Consider the following 22,783-nt stretch of genomic DNA (forward strand, 5'->3'; position numbering starts at 1 on the left):
CTTCCAACTTAATTGGCTAATCCCTCCTGGTGACATGTCCAACCGGGTCATCAGGAGGGATCAGCTAATCGTGAAGAAAATAAATTGACTACTTCAAAATGGAGATAGCATGGGCAGCACCATTGAGGATAACAGACGCTATAATGGCACAGATATAAAGATGAGTCCTCTGTCTATCTCTGGTTCCAGGCTGCAGGTGCAGCAGCCATTAGTGTGCTGTCCTGACTACTGCCTGCTGCTGTTTGACGACTAACACCATTCCGTTTTATCTGGGGTGCTAGCACTTTACCATGTAGCGCCTCACCCTAAAAAAATGTTCCTATTTGTTTAGAGTTGTTTTCTTGCTCTATCAAGTAAAAAATAAACAATTTAACCCGTTCCTTTTTATTCCAGGCTTTGTTGTAGATTGTATAATGTTGATTTGAATGACTTTTCCTGACAATTATTTTAATGATTTTTGTAGGCCTATACAAAAACTAATTGAATTACCTTGTTTAATTATAACATGATCAGGCTTATTGTCCTGCCATATAAAACGTCATCAGGGATTTAGTATTTGTTTTACCACTCACATACGTCATTGAAATTGCCCAAGAGTTACCATAGATTTAGTGATCAGATGTTTGGGTCTTAGTTCATTTCAAACAGTATATGGAAAAGGGCAGTACAACTGTCGTGATATCTTGGAAATCCATCAAATAGGTGCAGCAGCACATCTATTCATATATGATCTAAAGGCATGATATAGAATCTACATGTTCCATCAATAGTAAGACCGCATAGGTGTGCGTAAAATACTCGCCAGTTTGGAGAGGTACGTGTTGGCCGTCTGGTCATGCCGCTCCAAAGCAGAGTATCTTTCCACTTGCCGTGCGTTCTTGGGTTCGCTTTATGAGCATGTTTCTGGCTCAAGGTAAGAGACCTGCGACTCTGTGCTCGACATTTTGAAGCTGTGGGTGTCGTGTGCCTGTGTAGACAACGTGGCCAGTGCATCTGTCATCCTTTTTGATTTACAGGTGTAAACGAACCTCCAGATATTGTTACCATGGAATTAGACTTTGTTTCAACAGGACAGTTACCAGGTTAACAGTTAATCAGTGAACGGGTTGCTCCATGCGTGTTGATTATGAATGGCAGAAAAAAGTAGGCTAGGCAAAGTAGCCAGACCAACGAACTATTGATTGTTTTACTTTTAGATTGCAGCGTTTTTGGTCTCCCGAGTATACTTATACCATTATATTGTTTGAGAGATTATAAAATCACTGTCTGTGATGAATAGGCTACATGTGGATAGCATATTATCAATAGGCTAGACCTACAATATTTCCAGCAGCTGACCGCTAATAACTTTTATTAGCCTACATGGGGAACAAACGAAAGCCAAGAGATTTTAAATTGCACATGATTTAATCACTCACATTGTCCTGGCCTCTTGCTTATTGCAACCAAGACTGCTCTGCCACCTGTTGGATTGTTGGGCGGTTAGAAGGGCTGAACTGCATCAGATAGGCAATTAACTGCTGGCATGGCTCTTCCACGGTGACGTCGTCCGGGTAGACCAAGGCCTTGCGCTGAGCCCGCGGGAGTTTGCTGACATTGGAATCGTCGTACGGCATACACCCAGTGACCATGACATAGAGAATCACACCCAAGCTCCACACATCATATTTCTTAGGGTCGTATGGAACTCCGAGGAGTACCTCCGGTGGGGCGTAGGCCGCTGAACCACAGTAGGTGCTGCTCAGCTCAGGGTAGCCCATAGCAAACCTCCCAAAACCAAAGTCTGTGATCTTCACCTGGTTGTCCCTAGTCAGCAGCACATTCTCACATTTCATGTCTCGATGGACGATGTTGTTTTGATTGAGATAGTTCACAGCGCTGACAATCTGGGAAAACATGGTCTTGGCCTGGGCTATGGGGATGGAATTGACCTCTTGGATTTTTTGGAGAAGATCTGTCGCTGCCGCCTCCATCACTATGTATAGTCGGCCGTTGCAAACCTCGATGAATTCGTGCACATGTACAATATTGGTATGTCTCACTCCCCTCAAAAGTGTCAGCTCCCTGGGTAGAAACTTGTGGACGAAGTCGTGGGGAGCCTTTTTGCGGTCCACAATTTTTATGGCCACCTCAGAATTGTGTTTCTGGGAGCTGGCTAATTTCACTTTGGAGTAGCTTCCCTCGCCGATTGTTGCTCCCAACTTGTAGCCCATCTCGCGCAGAACTTTCTCTGTGTACATTTTCAAAAAGGTATGCAACCGACTTACTGCTCTTCAAAATTTGTCCTGCTGCTGCTGCTCCATCAGGGCATAAACCCCGAGTGGTCACAAGCTCTTCGACCAATTTGAGGAACGTTAAGATGTTTCTCAGGTGGCGGTGACAACGTTGTGATATACTAGATACACTTATTGATAAGGTCACGGGCGTGTTAGCGCTTGCATTATGACGACATTGTGACAAATCCTGACGGCATTCTGAGGGTCGCTCAGCTTCAGTGGCAGGCCTAGGCTACTGTAGTCCTCTCTTACAGTACTATATTCCTGTTATGATTTATTGTATCTGAACAATAACTAGATTTCTATCACCTTATTTGGACTATTTAGCTGTATGAAATTAAACAAAATGACAGTCCTATTCCATCATCTAGAGTAGACTTCCGATAATTGGATACTGTTGGCTGTAATGTCTTCATATGACCTCAGGATGGCAGACTGCACCAAGAATTTCCTTCGCCTTATCCACGTCTCTCTCTCTCAATATACTGGTACAGCTGTTTGGGGATTATTTTTAACAAGGGTTTACATAACTCAATAGGAGGAACAAAAAGGATGTAGTCCAATCTAAATGTACCTTAAAATTGGTTTCCAGAAGAGTGTCCTCCCATTGTCCTGTCACTCACCACTCTACTAACTGACCAAAAAAACGGACCTTTCAATTGTTCATAAAATGAGCAGACTTCATAAAGCAGGCCTGCTAGAACGCTGAACAAACAGGCTATAATGTTGAGCGCAGCACTGACCTTTCCTGAAGAATGTGAGCTATTGTTTGTTAACATGACCCAGTTAGGAGCTGCAGCTATTGGCAAGAGTTGTGCGAATGAACTGTACTGTATTCAATTTTGCTTATGGAGGTTGTTCGTGTGTCTGTGTCATACACTTGCATGCATAATGTGTGTATGTGTGCTGTTGGGGATTTCCCATAATTTTTTAAAAACTTCTCTTTGATGCTTCAAACACATTTAAACCTGATGTCAAATCCCCTCTATTTAAAGTTTCAGGCAATGCAGATGAAACCATAAATGAATTAAATGCAATACATTTATCTGGTATTTTAGAATATACCGTACATATGACCTTGTGAATGTTATATTATGCTCAATGCCAGAATAATTAGAATTGTACATATTTGCTATCTAAATCCATATACATTTCCTGCCTCTATAAAGTGACTGGCATTGTTATTATCTGTGAGTGCCACTTACAGAGCTTTGAGTCATTCCCCACTCTGCTCCCGTTTCTCCACAGAGGGTTTGTTGGTTCAGCCACTTTCTGGCTGACTGAGCTGCTATGACTCACCGGAGGCTGGGCCAATAAGCTGGCTACTCCCGTGTCTCCCTGCCTCTTAATTGGCTGCCTCTTCTAGAGAAGGGCTACTGATACAAACAGCTAGCCGGTTTCATCAGAGAGAGAGAGAGAGAGGAAGGTTCTGAGTGGGAGATAGCAGGCAGTGAGAGAGAGAACGAGAGAGTGTATTCTGTAAAGCAGTGCAACTCATTCTTCCCTTCTTCTTCTGTGCTGAATCCTCCCAGGCTGACAAGATGAACCACAGCTCGACTGAACCGGCGGAGACCATCGAGCCCCTGCGCTATCTCAGGTAGGCACCAACAAAATCAGGACAACACAGCTATTCCTGCTCTCAATTCACTTAAATTCTCCAATACCCTCTGGCAGTAGTTTACAACTTTTATTATGGCTTGTGAACTCTGTTTTGCACATCCTGCTTATAAATATGAGCTGACCTTTGATCGCTGATGGCGTATGAGCTCTTGTGCATGTTTTTATGCTGTAGACATAAAGTTGGGTGTGTGACGCAGTTTTTCCATCCAGAGAGGTTCTCTGTGTAGAGACAGGTGTCCAGAGCAGTCCTGCCAGCGGCTGCATTCATTCACCTTACTTTTATGCAACAGATAACGGAACCTGTCGCACCAACTCATGTGTGTGTGAAAGAGAGAGCAAACAAGACAGTCTGAGAAAGAGATAAGGGGCTCAAATCAAGGCTGCAATGACACCTGCTGGTGCTTGATTTTTCTGCCTGCCTGTCAGGTACTGTTGAGGAGCAGGATGTGTAATCACCTGCCGGAGATCCCCTGTCTGTCTAAGACAGAAGACAAAGTTCCAGGCTGATTTGTAATTACCTACACTCTGTGTTGGAATGAAAGATGATGATGGATAAGATAAACGTGTGTCCACAAACTTTTGGCTCCATATTGTGACTTGACACAGAGGATGCCTAGGCTACAGTGCATAGGTAGGGCTATAGAGGTGTTGCATGAGCAAATCCCCTAGGATAATGTATTCTATAATTTACATTATAATGAATAAATATATGGATTGTTTTGAATATATGAATATCAAATGGTTTCTCTAAAGACAATTTGCATACATTGATCTTTGAACATTGCTTTTAGTACATGTTTATTTTATTTTTTATTTCACCTTTATTTAATCAGATAGGCCAGTTGAGAACAAGTTCTCATTTACAACTGCGACCTGGTGTTGATATCGATTAGACTCCGGCAGAGACTAAGGAACCCCCCCCCCCCCCCAAGAAAAACAGAAATCCATCGTAGAAAATCTGCTGTGTGTGTTCTAGCTAGGGCCATTCTCTCTCCTCCTTCTTTCCTCCTTAGCGGGATCAAGATGCCTGATTGAATTATAATGACTGTTTCTGTGATTCAGTCAGCTATTCATGTGTAATTCAGTGTTGTTATGCTGACCATGTCCCTGCTGCCATCCTAATGTCATTTCGTCACTTGTAAATCGGCCCTGTTAGTTAATCAGTCCATTACATAACACCATGACAATGGTACCTGGCGGTTGGCAACACAGCAGGTTGCACTCAGCCACGTCCTCATAGTCCACACAGAGAGGTCTTGTTCCTCTATCTATAGAGCAGGAGGCAGCTTAGCACTGCCAAAATAGGTGTTTTGAAGGGGCTTCTCCTCACATACAGGCTTGCGCGAACACACGCTGCACATAGACACATACACGCAGAGACACACACTAACACAAATGCGCACACACACTGACTGACACATACTGGCATCTAAGCACCATGCAGTCAGTGAGGAACATGGTCAATGGTGTTGGATAGAACACAATGGGGATATTACAGGCTTAATGTATGGATGCTGGGGAGATTTCTACCCTCCCTGTCACTGTCACACCCCTGTGTCCGGTCTTTATGTCCTGAAGGCCTGTCACACTGTCACCAGCCTTGATAGCTATGGCTCATTCATATGCATTACCAACAGACATTCTATTTGTATTCATTTGTATGTATTAGCCTGGCATGAAACATATGAGGTTGGTCTGTCACTGTCCGCTACTGGCCGCTACTGGCCTGATACACTACATGACTGAAAGTATGTGGACACCTGCTGGTCGAACATCTCATTCCCAAATCATGGTCATTAATATGGAGTTGGTCCCCCCTTTGCTGCTATAACAGCCTCCACTCTTCTGCGAAGGCTTTCCACTAGATGTTGGAACATTGCTGCGGGGACTTGCTTCCATTCAGCCACAAGAGCATTAGTGAAGTTGGGCACTGATGTTGGGCGATTAGGCCTGGCTTGCAGTCGGCGTTCCAATTCATCCCAAAGGTGTTCGAAGGGGTTGAGGTCAGGGCTCTGTGCAGGCCAGTCAAGTTCTTCCACACCAATCTTGACAAATATTTCTGTATGGACCTCGTTTTGTGCAAGGGGGCATTGTCATGCTGAAACAAGAAAAGGCATTATGCATTGGGGCAGGTAGCGCCAAACCCAGATTCGTCCGTCGTACTGCCAGATGGTGAAGCGTGATTCATCACTTCAGAGAACACGTTTCCAGTGCTCCAGAGTCCAATTGCGTCAAGCTTTACAACACTCCAGCCGACGCTTGGCATTGCACATGGTGATCTTAGGCTTGGGTGCGGCTGCTCAGGCATGGAAACCCATTTCATGAAGCTCCCACCGAACAGTTCTTGTGCTGAAGTTGCTTCCAGAGGCAGTTTGGAACTCGGTAGTGAGTGATGCAACCGAGGACAGACGATATTTACGCATTTCAGTGGTCCCGTTCTGTGAGCTTGTGTGGCCTACCACTTCACGGCTGCTTTTGTATATATAGTGTAGCTGACAGCCGATTGATATGCATTACTTGCCATGCTGTATTCATTTTGTCTGCATTAGCATGTAATGAACTAGACTAGTGAGGTTGGTTTACATTATCCTCACATTCACTGGTGTCAGTCTTTCAGCCTCAGAGTAATGTTGTCTCAACATTGTCCATGTCCCCTATGGTAAACCTAATTGCAACTCTTTCTAACACACTCATTGTAATGAGTCCTGTAGTGCCACTGTGCCACTGCCTTCCAGACGTGAGCCTCATAGAGTAGAGAATTACCCTGGAGAGAGAGCTCCAGTCTCACTGATCTCCCCTGGTTGTTTGCTGCCTGTGCAGGATAACGCTGTTAATTAAGCTATATGAAGCCATGCCAGTAACAGATTACACTGCTTTTATAGTCCTTACCTCTGGGCTTTAGGTATACTGCAGGGAAACAGACACTCACATAACCATGCTGATGAAAGTGGTTTATTTACCAAACACCAATAACTCCCTTCATAATGCATAGGGATAGGTTGCATTATGTAGTGTGTGATGTATATTTTACATATGCATCCATTTTTTATGTTGATGGGGAGATGGATCCATACATATATTATTCTAAGATGATTTGGAGAGTTTATTAGTTACATGCACAGGGTTACAGATATAAATGCAGGGTACAGTGAAAACCTTAAGCTCCGAGCTACAACAGTGCAGGTCAAAGGGAAGTGAATGAAATAATAATATACACACTGTATTTACAACTGTAACATGATAAATTACCATTGGAGTGGGGGCAAGGAAAATGTCAGTTGAGGGCAGGGAAAACATTTCCATAGGGGGAGCGGCGGGGGGGGGGGGGGGGGGGTTCTTGGGGTGCAGGAGGGGGACAGGGGGAGCAGGTAGTGGGGCGGCAGGTAGCGTAGCGGTTAAGAGTGTTGGGCCAGTAACTGAAAGGTCACTGGTTTGAATCACCGAGCTGGCTAGGTGAAACAAATCTCTGTCCCCTTGAGCAAGACATTTAACCCTAATTGCTCCTGCAAGTCACTCTGGATAAGAGTGTTTGCTAAATGACTCAAATGTAAACATTTTGATGACTAGGGTGGTTATTCAGCAGCCTGATGATCTGGGGGTAGAAGCTATTGGCTAGTCTTTCAGTTTTTACCATGATACTCCTATACTGCCAGAGTGATGGAAGCGGGGAGAACAGTCTGTGGCTGGGGTCCCTGATGACCTTCTTGGTCTTCCTGCAACATCTGGTCTTCCTGCAACACCAATTTCTTCATCCTCCTGGTGTCCGTGTGGTTTGACCATTTCAGCCCTTCGGAGGATGGAGGCGTGCCCAGCCTGGTTCCCCCTGAAGTCCACAATCAGCTCCTTTGTTTTACTGATGTTAAGGGAGAGGTTGTTTACCTAGCACCACACGGTCATAATGCCTCCTCCCTGTAGGTCATCTCGTTGTTGTTGGTAATCAGGCCAACTACTGTCGTGTCGTCAGCGAACTTGATGGAGTTGGACCTGTGCGAGGCCACGCAGTGGGTATACAGGGAGTACAGGAGGGGACTGAGGACGCACCCTTGTGGGGCCCGGTGTTGAGGATCAGTGTGGAGGAGGTAATGTTGCCTAAGGTCCAGGACCTAGTGCATAGGGAGGAGTTCAGGGCCGTGAGCTTTGTGGTGAGCTTAGAGGGCACTATGGTATTGAAGGCTGAGCTGTAGTCGAGCTTCCTCACATGCATTCTTTTTGATCAGGTGGATGAGGGCAGTGTGCAGTGCAATGGCTATTGCGTAGTCCGTGGATCTGTCGGGACGGTAGGTGAATTGGAGAGGGTCAAGTGTGTCAGGGAGGGAGGAGATGATGTGGTCTTTGACTAGCTTCTCGAAGTACTTCATGATGACGGAAGTGAGTGCTACGGGTCGGTAGTCGTTCAGTTACTTTCCCTTTCTTGGGCACGGGGATGACGGTGAACAACTTGAAGCAGGTGGGGATAACGGCCTGAGCTAGAGACAGATTGAAAATGTCTGAAAACACAACACAACAGCTAGCTGGTCAGCACATGCTCTGAGGGTGTAGCTAGGAATGCCATCTGGGCCAGCAGTCTTGCGAGGGTTAACATTTTTCAGTGACTTTCAGACGTCCTCCGTGGAGACCATCAGCACATAGCCCTCATTGTCCTCGGGGGCTCTCCTCGGCAGTGAAGAGTTGTTTTGCTCGAAGCATGAGAAGAATATGTTAAGCTCGTCCAGTAGGGTGGTGTTGGTGTCCGCAACGTACCTGGCTATCTTTTTGTAATCCGTGATCGTTAGAAGTCCCCGCCACATACGTCTCATGCCTGACCCGCTGATTTGATCCTCCACTTTTCCCCTATACCTGTGTTTCGCCATCTTGATCAATCTGCGTATGTCGTATTTGTACTGTTTAACTATACAATTGTCCCCGGTAAACTTTCCATGTTTATCAGAAGCATCTCTCTCCTTCAGTTTCCTGACAAGACTGACATCAATCCACGGCGACCCAGAACATATTCCAGTCCCCCTGATCAAAACAGTCTTGGAGAATGGATTCTGATTGGTCGGACCAGCATTGTACAGTCCTGACCACCGGAACTGTTATTGTCATAGCAACTATCTTCGACGAGGATGGGAGGGATATGTGATGGCAATGATAGATGTTGTTTAGAGTGGAGTGTAATCAGCTGGGCTAGTTCTCTGTCTCTCTCTCTCTGTGTGTGTCAGAGCCAGTCGACCTGCGTAACACTGCTGTGCCAGACAGCTTTGCCTGCCTGTCCATCAGTCTGTCTTGTCCATGTGTCTCGACTGCAGCAAAGGCCTGATTTGTTATTCCTCTGGCTTGCCTCCCGTTCGTTGCCACATTGGCAGCAGCTCTGCTATAAAGCTCAATTTCTCTGTGTGACTGAGGGGCGGCTGAGCTGAGGGGTTTATTTATAGGTGGTTCCAAACGTAATAATGGAGACTGAGGAGGAGGGAAGGAGGGTCGAAACTCAGAAAGAGGGATGATGTATCATCTGTAATGGTTGCAGGCCATTAAAGTCAAATTAGGTGTGACAAGCACTTGATTTATTGTGTTTGAAGTGAGAGGGTGTGAGGGGTGAGGAGGTGGGCTGTGAGGGTGTGGGTGGGCGCGGAGCTGCAGATAGGCCGGCTTCAATTGAATTACGGGAGAGAAAAAGGATGCCTTCTCTGATCTGGTTTTTCATACAGTCTCTGGTTTACTGTGACTTGCTGATCGTGTGCAGGGTTAAGAGACCCGCAGACAGGGAGAGGGACACTGTCTTTGCCAACAGCAGTACATCCATTCTGGGCAGAGCTAGCTAGCCGTTCCCAGTCCCCTGGGTAGGGTGGAATGAGGGACACAGCTGCCCAACATTTGCTGAGATGGGAGCTTTTGTTCTTATGAATGTTTAAATTCTGGATAGTTCCTGTCTTCTTTAGCTACCCTTGACAGAACACTGCTGAGTCTGGTTTATATTAGACCCAAAGCTTCATTCAGCAGGGTGTCCAGGCTTTCAATGCAGTAGAAAAAGAGAATGAGTGAGAGAGAGGGTGGGAGGGAGAAAGAGAGAATGAGAAAGCACGAGAGAGAAAGAGGGAGGGAGGGTGGCAGGGAGAAAGAGAGAATGAGAAAAGGACAGGGAAAACGCTTTCTCTGTACAAATGAGCTTGTTCAAAAAGGCAAACATTTGTTTTAGATTATTTAAATGACTGAGAAAAATCTTGTTTATCTGACCTCTAAATATCAGATTTTTTTAATGATGCCCTGGCCAAAACACCTGTGTGTATTCTCTGTGGACACACTGAGCTAGCCTGGTAGGTATGGCTATGTGTGTGCGTGTATATATATATATTTGAGAGTGTGCGCCGATGCAATAGGCTAGATTATAATTTGGTTGTTGCCTGTAGATTTCCATTATTTGACAATCTGTAAAACCGGGGGGGGGGGGGGGGGGGTGTAAGAAGGTGATTAAGGAAGTAAAAGGCTACTCAGCAGGATAAGTAAGATGGACAGATTCTCTTCTCTTCCGAACCCCTCTAATAAGCGTCAGTAGAGGCTAAGTCTTTGTAATGAAGAGAGAGAGTGTGTGTGCTGCGGGGGACAGGTAGAGCTGGAGAGGGGAGGAGTGGGAATCAGAGAGATTGTTTGTGATGGAAGAAAAAAACTCAGTACAGGCTCTTCGCATCCTGGAAAATGTAATGTGATTGTGATGCCCTTGAGAAAATACCCTCTCCTTCCCCAATACTCTCTCCATTGTTGTTGCTCTCTGTCCTCTACCAATCAGTGTCCTCCTCATTATTCCACTTTCAAGAGGCAAAGTACATTATAATGTGCAGAGCCTGGGACGATTTCACAGAGCTTAGAAGTGCCTTCCAACCAAAAATAACAAATGTAATATTCCCTTTCACCCTCTCTTCGTATATTGATAAGGTGGGATACTTGAAATAGCATTATATATTGGTTCCATGGAAACTTGCAGACTAGATATCACATTTCTTGCTGTAGTGACTGAATCAGTTCTTGGAGAGGAAGAAGTGCAGTATAACCCCCTTTTCCTTGATCATTAGCATGAATACGGTATGAGTAGTAGTGTATACGTTTTGGTACCTGAGTATGTGCATGGACCCCTGCTAACATTACGCATAGTGATAGGTAGGGTTAACAGGACAGGCAGGACCAATGAGAGCAGCTCCTTGTCCCTTTGATGATGCCAAGGGCTCAGGATAAAGCTTGGCAGTATTTACTCAGGCTACTGCCTGCGTAACAACCCTTGTGGAGGGTACGAGCAGCTCCCTCGGTGAAATATGTTTTCTCAGCTCCAGCATGTTATGTTAGCTCCATATCTTCCTGAGAGTGGAATGCATAGTACCGTCACGAGGGTATAAGAGAGAGTGGGCAGGACTGAAGTGTGTGTGTGTAGCATAGAGAGGTGTGAAGAAGCAGTAAGGGGAACAGTGTGATACAGATTGGGAGCGACCTCCCCCCCACCCTATTTTTTTCCCATCTCCATGACAACAGGAGGCCAAATTCCAGCACGGTGAGCACAGGAACGTTCTAGCTTACCCAGGGCTATTTTAGGGAGGTCTCTGATTTTCTTTTTACGTACTTCAGATTTATAATGGTGTATAACAGGGGATCGTTTTCCAACGAGTCTTGTACTCCAGAAGAAGACCAGAGTTTAACCTGGGCCTGAAGTTGAATGTCTTTTGGTTCAGTTTTGATTAAAACATTGTCCCTTTGCATTATTCCATTTCAACAAAAATTTGACCATATTTAATCATGTATTCAGTAAACATAAACTCAGTACTCTCAGTTGAGGTTTGCCCCATAGATTTCACAATTATCTAGATAGGAAATCCCGTTGATAACTGTGTAACAACAACAACAGTGATCACAGCACCTGATTATCTCTCTTGTGCAATTTATGAATTAAAGATTTGAAGTGGTGGGAGAAGATCGAAAATGTATTGCTTCTTGTCTGTCCAGTAAATCTCCAGTTGAACTGTGTATTAATATATATATTTTTTTAATTATTTTGGGGTCAGTAGATTCCCAACATAACAGGTTGGTGGGTTGTTGGACACAGTCACTCATATATAGATGTCTTATAAAGCCTGTCTCCATTCCTGATAACTGCAACTGTTAGCTTACCTGTGTAATATTGACATAAGCTAAGAAACACTTGTTTTACTAACATGGTCTGTCAGGTTGGATGGGGAGCATCGCTGCACAGCTATTTTCAGGTCTCTCCAGAGATGTTCGATTGGGTTCAAGTTTGGGCTCCGGCTGGGCCACTCAAGGACATTCTGAGACTTGTTCCGAACCAAACTTTGTTTGAGCCAACTCAAGGTTGGTCTGGCTCGGACCAAATCTGAACCAATCATAGATATCTATGTTTCACAAGTTTGGAGCACAGCACAGTAGAGTAGTAGTTCTCAAACCTCTCCAATGGGACCCCAGGCCATTCCATGTAATTTATCTATTCCAGAGCTAGCACACCTGATTTAAACTTGTCAACTAATCCTCATTCTCTTGAATAGCTAGTTCAAAGTTACAGCAAAATTGTGAAACTTCTGGGAGTCCCCGAGGAGAGGGTTGAGAACCACTGCAGTAGAGCACAGCAGAGTACAGTAAAATAAAAAAAAGTAGAAAAAGTATTTTCAACATTTAATTCAGAACTGAAAATGAACCTGATTTCAACATCTGGAAAACACATTTTTAACGTCCGGAAAATATGTATTTTCAACATCCCAAAAAATGACTATTTTCAATGTTTGGAAAATACATCTTTTAAACTTCCTGAAAAGCCTTTTTTGCACCTTTCATTCAGAACCTTACTTCAATGTCAGCAAGGGCTGGAATTTGTCCTGAATGTTCGAACAGCGACGTGTCTTCTGTCCAATGTGTGTTGATCTAGCTAATTAGCTAGCTAGCATGTGTACACTCAATGCAATGCACAGCGCTACTTGCATGTGCATTGGCCGTGTTTAGATTCAACATAGCTAACTCTTTATTAGCAAGACAATTTGTTTATCAACTACAGTCTGTGTTGTGAGAGGCTGGTTTTGGTTGAGGAAATGTCGGCTAGCTAGCAGTGTTTGTGCTGAAACTGACATCTGGCTGCACATGTAAGATAAAAGCTATCTAGCTGAAGTATCATGCCGGAATAGCTAGATGAGCAATGCCCATTGCATGTATCATAAGTTAGCAGCATGGCAGTTTCTCAAAGTTTGGTGTTGATTATGAACTTTACTTAGTTAGCTAGCAAACTATGCTTTATGGAAGAATGTAGCTAGCTATGATATATTGACAACATTGAATTGTGGTTGGTGCAAGATCTATACAGCTATGGTACAGTTTCATTGGCTTGTAGCTACTAGATGGCTAGCTAACTAGCAATAATAGCAGTCGTGCTGCCATCCTGTTAGAAGTTTTACAACATAAACGTTTTCAATATATTCATTCAAGAAAAGTCACGCTTTGGGAGTTTTATTGAAGACTTCGTTGTTAGCTATCTGTCTAGTTTTGCATGGGAACGCAACTCAAGGGCAGAATAGTAAAAAAACATCATCACGGCGGGCTCAAGCTCAAGAATAACCACACACGGTGGTTTTGTTTCTACGTTCATCAGCCAACAAAGCCTCTGTTCCTGTGGAAGACCAGCAGTCTACGGTACAACAACCAGAGCCAAGAGTTCGACAGAGAGAGATGGAGGAGCCTCTTCAGCACATTGGGACCAAGTCTCAATCTACAAGATCAAGGTCATCAAAACAGTCAAGCAGATCCTCAACGGCGAGTTCTGCAGCAATCAAAGCACGTGCCAAGGCAGACGCAGCGCGTGCACAAGTCTCCTATGCTGAGAAGGAAGCTTCTGTGATGAAACAAAAGGCAGAAATAGAGGCCAGCTTGTTGAAGCAAAAAGCTGACATCGAGGCAAGTTTATATGTTCTCCAAGTTGAGAGAACAGCTGCTGCTGCGTTGGCTGAAGCTACAGCCTTTGAAGAAGCTGTAGGATCAGAACGCAGAGAACTTCACAAAGAACTAGACACACGGACACAGCCCTTAAGTCCAGTCCAGCGTACATGTGAGTATGTGCAACAACATGCTAGGCCCTACTTTGCTGAACTTCCATTTGAAGTGGAGTAACAAGAGCTTAGTGTTGACCCAGCTACATGCCATAATCCAGAAAGTAGCAAACAACAGAGCATGAGCAGAGACTCTCCGTTCAAAAGAAATGAACAGCAGCATGGTGGAAATGGAAAGCAAGCCCACTTCCAGTCACACACACAAAGCTTCCCTGAGTCACAAGTGGTGAGATGGTGAGTTCCGGACTCCTGAAGTTTGATGATCGCCCTGAAAATTATTGGGCATGGAAAGCATCCTTTCTCAATGCGACCAGAGACTTGAATTTATCAGCCAGGGAAGCGTTAGATCTAATTACCAAGTGGCTAGGGGCAGAGTCGTCTGAGCAAGCAAACAGAATTAGATCTGTCCATATTTTCAACGCAACAGCAGGGCTTAACATGGTCTGGCAACGACTAGAAGAGTGGTATGGTACACCCGAAGTGATCGAGAATGCACTGTTGAAGAAAATTGATGATTTTCCAAAACTGGCTAACAAAGACAATCACAAACTAAGAGAACTAGGTGACATTCTTCTTGAACTGGAGTGTGCTAAAGTAGAAGGGTACCTTCCAGGCCTCGCTTATCTGGACACATCTCGGGGGGTAAACCCTATAGTAGAGAAACTTCCATTCAGTTTACAAGAAAAATGGATTGCACAGGGATCCAAATACAAGGAGGACTATCAGGTAGCATTCCCAACATTCTCGTTCTTCTCGAGATTCATCAGGAACCAGGCGAAAACTAGAAATGACCCCAGTTTCACCCTCTACACCTCAACTAATCAGGTGGTCTATGAAAAGTGAGAAACCTGCCAGGTACAGCAGCAAGACACCTGTGACTGTATACAAAACAGATGTGTCATCTGAGGCCTCAGACCACCTAACCAAACCCAGTAAGACAAAGGTTGAAAACCCTGACCATCACTGGCCAATACATAACAAGCCTCATCCTCTTAAAAAGTGTTGTGGGTTTAGATACAAAACTCTAGATGAGCGCAAATCATATCTCAAAGAGAATGGCATTTGTTTACGATGTTGTGGGTCAACTCAGCACAGAGCTAAAAACTGTAAGGTGTCAATCAAGTGCTCTGAGTGCGACAGCGACAGACATCTTGCTGCTCTGCATCCAGGCCCAGCCCCTTCAAATACAGACACCGCTACAGCAGAGACCGAGCAAGGCGGGGAGCAAGGTGACGATGCTCTTCTATCTGTCACCTCAAAGTGTACGGAGATCTGTGGTGAGGCAGTCAATCCAAGATCATGTTCAAAAATATGCCTAGTCAAAGCTTATCCGGCTGGGAAAAGAGAGAAAGCTTGATGAACAGAGTAACAAATCTCTGGCCAAGACTGAAACTCTATCACTTCAACATCAATGACAACTCTGCTCCATACACCATGAAGACCTGTTCTGGGGTAACAGAGACTTCAGGCAGGAGAGCTGTCAACTTCATGGTGGAGTCTATAGATGGACACATGCAGCTCACTCTCCCTACTCTGATAGTGTGATATGATGCCAGACGATAGGATGGAGATTCCCTCCCCCGACATTGCGTATCATCATCCCCATCTGCAACCAGTTATGGACAAAATTATAGTTGTGGACCCAGACGCTCCCATCCTCCATGCTCTTAGGACGAGACATCTTAAGGGTACATAAGGTACGAGAGCAAATCAATGGGCCCCACGACACTGCTTATGCACAGCGACTCGACCTCGGGTGGGTCATCGTGGGTGAGGTCTGTCTGGGAACGGCTCACCGACCAGCCAATGTTAACGTGTTCAGGACAAACATACTTCAAAATGGTCGCACATCCTATCTGAGCCCTTGCCCTGATATCATCCAGGCAAAAGAGAACTACAACAGCGTAGCTCAGAAACACATCTCTCCCTCTACAGTGCACTCGAGAGATCCAAGCACAACTGTGAACACAGACAGCCTGGGATGTTCCGTGTTCGACGAAACACAAGACGATGATAAACCAGCACCATCATTGGAGGACAAAGCCTTCTTGGACATTATGGACAAACAGGTTTTCCAGGATGATGGAAACAACTGGGTGGCTCCACTACCCTTTCGCCCCACTAGACGTCGCCTTCCTAATAACAGGGAGCAGGCCATGAACCGTCTCACATCACTTCGCAGGACTTTAGACAAAAAGCCTGACATGAAGCGTCATTTTATTGACTTCATGCTAAAGATGCTGGATAACGACCAAGCCGAACCTTCACCGCCACTAGAGGGAGACAAAGAACGTTGGTATCTGCCCATATTTGGTGTTTACCATCGACAAAAGCCTGAACAAATAAGAGTAGTATTTGACTCCAGTGCTAAGTGTCAAGGCGTGTCACTTAACAATGTTCTGCTCAGTGGTCCAGACTTAAACAACACACTCTTGGGTGTCCTAATGCGTTTCCGCAAGGATTGCATTGCACTAACGGCAGATGTGCAACAAATGTTTTACTGTTTTGGTGTACGTGAGGATCACAGAGATTACTTAAGGTTTCTCTGGTATGAAGACAACAACCCAGATAGAAACATAACTGAGTACAGGATGAAAGTCCATGTATTTGGGAACAGCCCTTCACCAGTCGTAGCCATCTACTGCATGAGACGAGCAGAGCTACAGGGTGAGAAGGAACACGGGTCAGAACCCAAGCAATATGTAGAGAGGAACTTCAACGTCGATGATGGGCTGACATCAGTAGCTACTACAGAAGAAGCTATCAACATTCTAAGAAAAACACAAGCAATGTTGGCGGAGTCCAACATGAAACTACACAAGATTGCATCCAATAGCAAAACAGTTATGGAAGCCTTCCCTATGGAGGACCGTGCAAAAGACTTAAAAGTTCTGGACCTAGGAGTGGATCCTCTCCCCTTTCAACGGAGTCTGGGACTTTCCTGGAACCTGGAAACAGACAGCTTCTCATTCCAGGTGTCCCACAATGAGAAGCCTTTTACGCGGAGAGGCATCCTGTCCACAGTGAATAGTCTTTATGACCCCCTTGGGTTCGTGGCTCCAATAACAATGCAAGGTAAAGCCTTAATCAGAGAACTCTCTTCTGATCAGAGTGAGTGGGATGCCCCCCTTCCCACAGAAAAAGAAGAGGAATAGAAAATGTGGAAGGAATCTTTGATGGAGTTGGAACATATGTATATTCAGCGGACCTACATCCCAGTCTCCTTGTCTACCACTCAAAGAAGAGAGCTACACATCTTCTCGGATGCCTCTACAGTAGCCATAGGAGCGGTAACCTACCTGAGAGTTATTGACTCGGAAGGTCAATGCCATGTTGGATTTGTCATGGGAAATCAAAATTGGCCCCTCGTCCGGCCCACACTATCCCACGCCTAGAACTGTGTGCGGCTTTGCTAGCTGTTGAGATGTATGAACTGATCAGAGACAAAATTGACATTGATGTAAATGCGGCCAAGTTCTACACAGACAATAAGATAGTTCTCGGTTACATCCACTATGTTGCCAATAGGGTAACTCGCATCAGGAAGTCTACCCATCCAGATCAGTGGTGTTATGTAAACACTGACAGCAATCCAGCAGACCATGCAACCAGGCCCATATTTGCTGCACTCTTAAAGCACACCAGTTGGTTCTCAGGTCCACCTTTTCTGACCCAAACAAACTCAAGTGAGCCTGAGAACATACATTTTGACCTTGTAGAGCCTCACGCAGATGCAGAGATTCGACCAGACGTCACTGTCTTCGCCTCTAAAGTTTCTGGAGCTCAACTCGGCTCTCATCGCTTTGAGAGGTTCTCAAGCTGGAAAGCTCTCAATCGAGCCACAGCATGACTCATTCATGTTGCCAGATCCTTCCATGAAGGTGCGGACAACACCAGCTGCAGAGGCTGGCATGACTGTAATAAACCATGTGGTACAAGTGAGTTGTCACAAGCCAAAACAGCAATCATTCACTGTGTGCAACATGAAGCCTTCAGGGAGGAATTCAAATGCCTTGAAAAAGGAAAAGAGTTCCCAAAACAAAGTACAGACAAAAAGGTTAGGAAAGTAGAACTAAACATTGTCAAGCAAGGAGCTGCTAAGGTGTTTCTGAGACCAATCTCAGAGATTGTTGTTCTTCTTTCTGAAGCATCCTAGAGACAAAAGATAAAAATAGAAAGGACATTATTTGTTTCTTGATATGTTTTATTTCATAGTGGCACAATTTCATTATACCAGGCGGGGAGTGTTCTGCCATCCTGTTAGATGTTTTACAACATAAACGTTTTCAATATATTCATTCAAGAAAAGTCACGCCTTGGGAGTTTTAGTGAAGACTTAGTTATTAGCTATCTGTCTAGTTTTGCATGGGAACGCAACTCAAGGGCAGAATAGCAGTCAAGGACGTTTGTTATCTTATTTGTTTAAGCTTTGATTTAGTTTACACAGATGACGTCAGCCATATGTCAAAATTGTTCCATAGCAGAATATACCTACCTATCTAGCTTCCTTTGCTTGTAGCTTGCTTCTAGATGTGGTTAGAGTGTTGGGCCAGTAACCAAAATGTCGCTGGTTCGAATACCCGAGCCAACAAGGTGAAAATCTGTCGATGTGCCCTTGAGCAAGGTACTTAACCTCTCTAGGGTACGTGAGACGGTAGCGTCCCACCTCTTCAACAGCCAATGAAACTGCAGGGCGCCAAATTCAACACAACAGAAATCCCATAATTAAAATTCCTCAAACATACATGTATTTTACACCATTTTAAAGATACACTTGTTGTAAATCCAGCCACAGTGTGCGATTTCAAAAAGGCTTTACGACGAAAGCAAACCAAACGATTATGTTAGGTGAGTGCCTATTCACAGAATAACACAGCCATTTTTCCACCCAAAGAGAGGATTCACAAAAAGCAGAAATATAGATAAAATGAATCACTAACCTTTGATGATCTTCATCAGATGACACTCATAGGACTTCATGTTACACAATACATGTATGTTTTGTTCGGTAAAGTTCATATTTATATCCAAAAATCTGAATTTACATTCGTGCCTTACGTTCAGAAGTTCCAAAACATCCTTTGATTTTGCAGAGAGCCACATCAATTTACAGGAATACTCATAATAAACATTGCTAAAAGATACAACTGTTATGCATGGAATTTTAGATGCATTAAGGAGAAGTGCAACCGCTGTGTCAGATTTCAAAAAAGCTTTACGAAAAAAGCAACCCATGCAATAATCTGAGTCGGCGCTCAGAGCCCAATCAAGACACAAATATAGCCGCCATATTATGCAGTCAACAGAAGTCAGAAGTAACATTATAAACATTCACTTACCTTTGATGATCTTCATCAGAATGCACTCCCAGGAATCCCAGTTCCACAATAAATGTTTGTTTTGTTCGATAACGTCCATCATTTATGTCCAAATTCCTCCTTGTTGTTCTAGCGTTCAGTACACTTTCCAAACTCACGACGCGCGGGCAGGTCCAGCGGAAAGTACGGACAAAAAGTTATATTACAGTCCGTAAAAACATGACAAACGAAGTATTGAATCAATCTTTAGGATGTTTTTAACATAATTCTTCAATAATGTTCCAACCGGAGTATTCCTTTGTCTTCAGAAGTGCGATGGAACAGAGCTCACTCTCACGTGAACGCGCATGGTCAGGGCATGTTCAGGTCATGATAGACCTTACTTATTCCTCTCTACTTCGGCCCCACTTCACAGTAGAGGCATCAGACAAGTTTCTAACGACTGTTGACATCTAGTGGAAGCCTTAGGAAGTGCAACATTACCAATATCCCACTGTATCTTCAATAGGAGCTGAGTTGAAAATCGACCAACCTCAGATTTCCCACTTCCTGGTTGGATTTTTTCTCAGGTTTTTGCCTGCCATATGAGTTCTGTTATACTCACAGACATCATTCAAACAGTTTTAGAAACTTCAGAGTGTTTTCTATCCAAATCTACTAATAATATGCATATTCTAGCTTTTATGGCTTTGTAGCAGGCTGTTTACTCTGGGCATGCTTTTCATCCGGATGTGAAAATACTGCCCCCTACCCCAAAGAAGTTAAACATAATTTGTTCCAGTGGCGCCGTACTACTATAGCTGACCCTTTAAAACAATCCTTTTCACTGCACCTATCTAATACTTGACAATACGTCCTTTTTTTTTTACTGGTGTTAACTGGTGTTAGCTAGCTACAGTTGCTGTTGCCCAGCAACAGAAGTTGATGGTCCCAGTTTTTAGAACTCTGAGATTCGCCTGACAATACCTCCTTTTTTTTTTACTGGTGTTAGCTAGCTACAGTTGCTGTTGCGCAGCAACAGAAGTTGATGGTCCCAGTTTTTAGAACTCTGAGATTCGCTACAAAAAGGCAGCACATTGTTGGTTCTTAATGGACTGAAATGTGCATGTGAGAGCGATTAAAAAAAAAAATATATATATATATATATATATATATATTATTCATTTGAATCAAAACTGTTGCACTTACAAACGTATTCAGTCCAAATGGATCCAAGTCTAATTGTCATTTTATGGATGCTGTAGTCTCGTTTTAATCCAAAGTCTAGAATTTGAGCTAGGTTTCGGCAAAAAATTGTATGACGACCCTAATGCTAACGACCCTGTCAAAAATCCGGTATAGTGGTTTTCGGTAACGGCCGGACGGATCATGATGAGAGGCAGGGATCTGTGTTGCGAATTTACATTGACATTGGTGTCATATTGGCTTAGATATGACCATAGGGAGATTTGAATTTAACCTTGTGCTTCAATCAATCCCTAATACTGTATAGTCGTACCGACCAAAAATAAATATGTCTGCAACAAGATGTTCTCATATTGACCAAATGAGAGCATTGTCCACTGATGTACTGTGTAGCTGACAGCCACTACGGTGTAGCTGACGGCCATCACACACACACACACACACACACACACACACACACACGCACACGTGCACACATCACACCTTCCCAAAGAGATAGGACACATCCAGGAGCTGAGAGAAGCAGGCATTAGTTAATAAGATCTGTGTAGATCATTTGTCAGCAGATGTCGTTTTCTTATGAGCTTTTAACACTTGCCACTCACGTGTTGTATTTGATTGAGTCACTATAGAACCGTGGGCGTGCAACCAGTTGGGTGGGGGAGGGAAAAGTAGGTTGTAAGTGTGATGTGTTTTCTCCTTTCATATTTCTATATGGCTTTTCATTATTTTTAGTCAAACACAGTTATTCAGTTTAAGATAAAAGCAAGTATGTTTTGTAAGAACATTGTGGTATTGTGTAATCTTCAACTGCAATGTCCAAGAAGACAGAGACAGTAGGAGGATATAAGTGTGTGTGTTATGTTGCAGTAGGTGCATGCACTGCATTACATTTGCCTGTTCGACTATCCTCTTTCTCTTCATCTGTCTCTCTTCTCTGCCCCTGTGTGTCTGTGCATGTGATTGTGTGTGTGCATGCACACGTGTGTGCCATTTGTGTGCATTGGTGTAAGGTACTTAAGTAAAAATACTTTAAAGTACTACTTAAGTATTTTTGGGGGGTATCTGTACTTTACTATTCATATTTTTTTTACAACTTTTACTTCCCTACATTCCTAAAGAAAATAATGTATTTTTTACTCGATACATTTTCCCTGACACCCAAAAGTACTCGTTACATTTTAAATGCTTAGCAGGTCAGGGAAATTGTCAAATTCACACACTTATCAAGAGAACATCCCTGGTCATCTCTACTGCCTCTGATCTGGCGGTGTCACGTCTACTCCCGCTCCTCCCCTCCGGTGTTCGACGTCGCCGGTATACTGACCACTGGTCCTGCTATCCATCATTATGCACACCTGGATGTCATCATCAGGCACACCTGGACTCCATTACCTCCCCTATAACTGACACACCATTCGGTTCTTTCCAGTCAGTATTGTTTGTGTTTCATGTCTATACGCTACTCGTGTTTGTTATATTGTTCAATGTTCCAATTATTATTTAACTCACCACCTGCACTTGCTTTCTGACTCCCAGGGTATACTTTACAGAATACTGACTCCAACAATGGAAGCAGCAGCAACACAGAATGTCTCCCAGACGGTCGACGAGCCGGGATATCTTCTACGTCAACATCATGACCAGCTGGCACAACTGGAAATGGCTATGGAAGAGGTTCTTCGCAGTGTGCAACGTCTCGAACATACCCGGGAGGTGTTGCCGTCAACTAGCGCAGGATACTCTACAACCAGTCAACCCAGCGAGCTAGCACAACAGCCCATTCAGCAATGCGCTCAGGTCAGCAATGCCCGTTTGTCCCTCCTGGATAAATATGACGGTACCCCATCTAAATGTTGTGGCTTCCTACTTCAGTGCTCCCTCTACTTTACACACCAGATGGGAGCCCCCACCACCAAGAGGTCCAAGGTTGCCACGGTTATTTCTCTGCTCACTGGGCGGGCGTTGGAATGGGCCACGGCCGTCTGGGAGACGCGTTGGAATGGGCCACGGCCATCTGGACCTCCTGCACGAGATGGAACTGGCCTGTCGAGACGACAATCTCTCCTTGGACACACTCATTGTGATGGCCATCCGTCTGGATAACCTACTTTGGGAGCGTTGGTACTCTCATCGCTTCTCTCCCTCCCTCAGTGAACACTCTGGATCAGAGCCTGAACCCATGGAGGTCTGTATTATGGTCAAGGAGGACACCAGCTCCAGCGGTGTCCGGCGCTTCCCAATCCAGGATCCATAAGAACAGAGCGACGGTCACATGATCTTCCACCTCCTGGGGCAGGAGTGAGTATTCCATCTTCAT

General features: G+C 44.4%; 1 protein-coding gene across 1 annotated transcript; it reads right to left on the reverse strand.

The window, feature by feature from the left end:
• Positions 1-1,436: 1,436 nt before the first annotated feature.
• tssk6 (testis-specific serine kinase 6) lies at positions 1,437-2,240 on the reverse strand. The gene has a single exon (XM_039001866.1). It carries the CDS (start codon positions 2,238-2,240, stop codon positions 1,437-1,439), a length of 804 nt encoding a protein of 267 aa, XP_038857794.1.
• Between the last annotated feature and the right edge of the window lie 20,543 nt (positions 2,241-22,783).

Source organism: Salvelinus namaycush, chromosome 10, assembly GCF_016432855.1.
Source record: "Salvelinus namaycush isolate Seneca chromosome 10, SaNama_1.0, whole genome shotgun sequence".
Classification (NCBI taxonomy): Eukaryota; Metazoa; Chordata; class Actinopteri; order Salmoniformes; family Salmonidae; genus Salvelinus; species Salvelinus namaycush.

Coding starts and splice junctions, on each gene's coding strand:
- tssk6 (XM_039001866.1), bottom strand. CDS start 2,240: ATGTACACAGAGAAAGTTCTGCGCGAGATGGGCTACAAGTTGGGAGCA.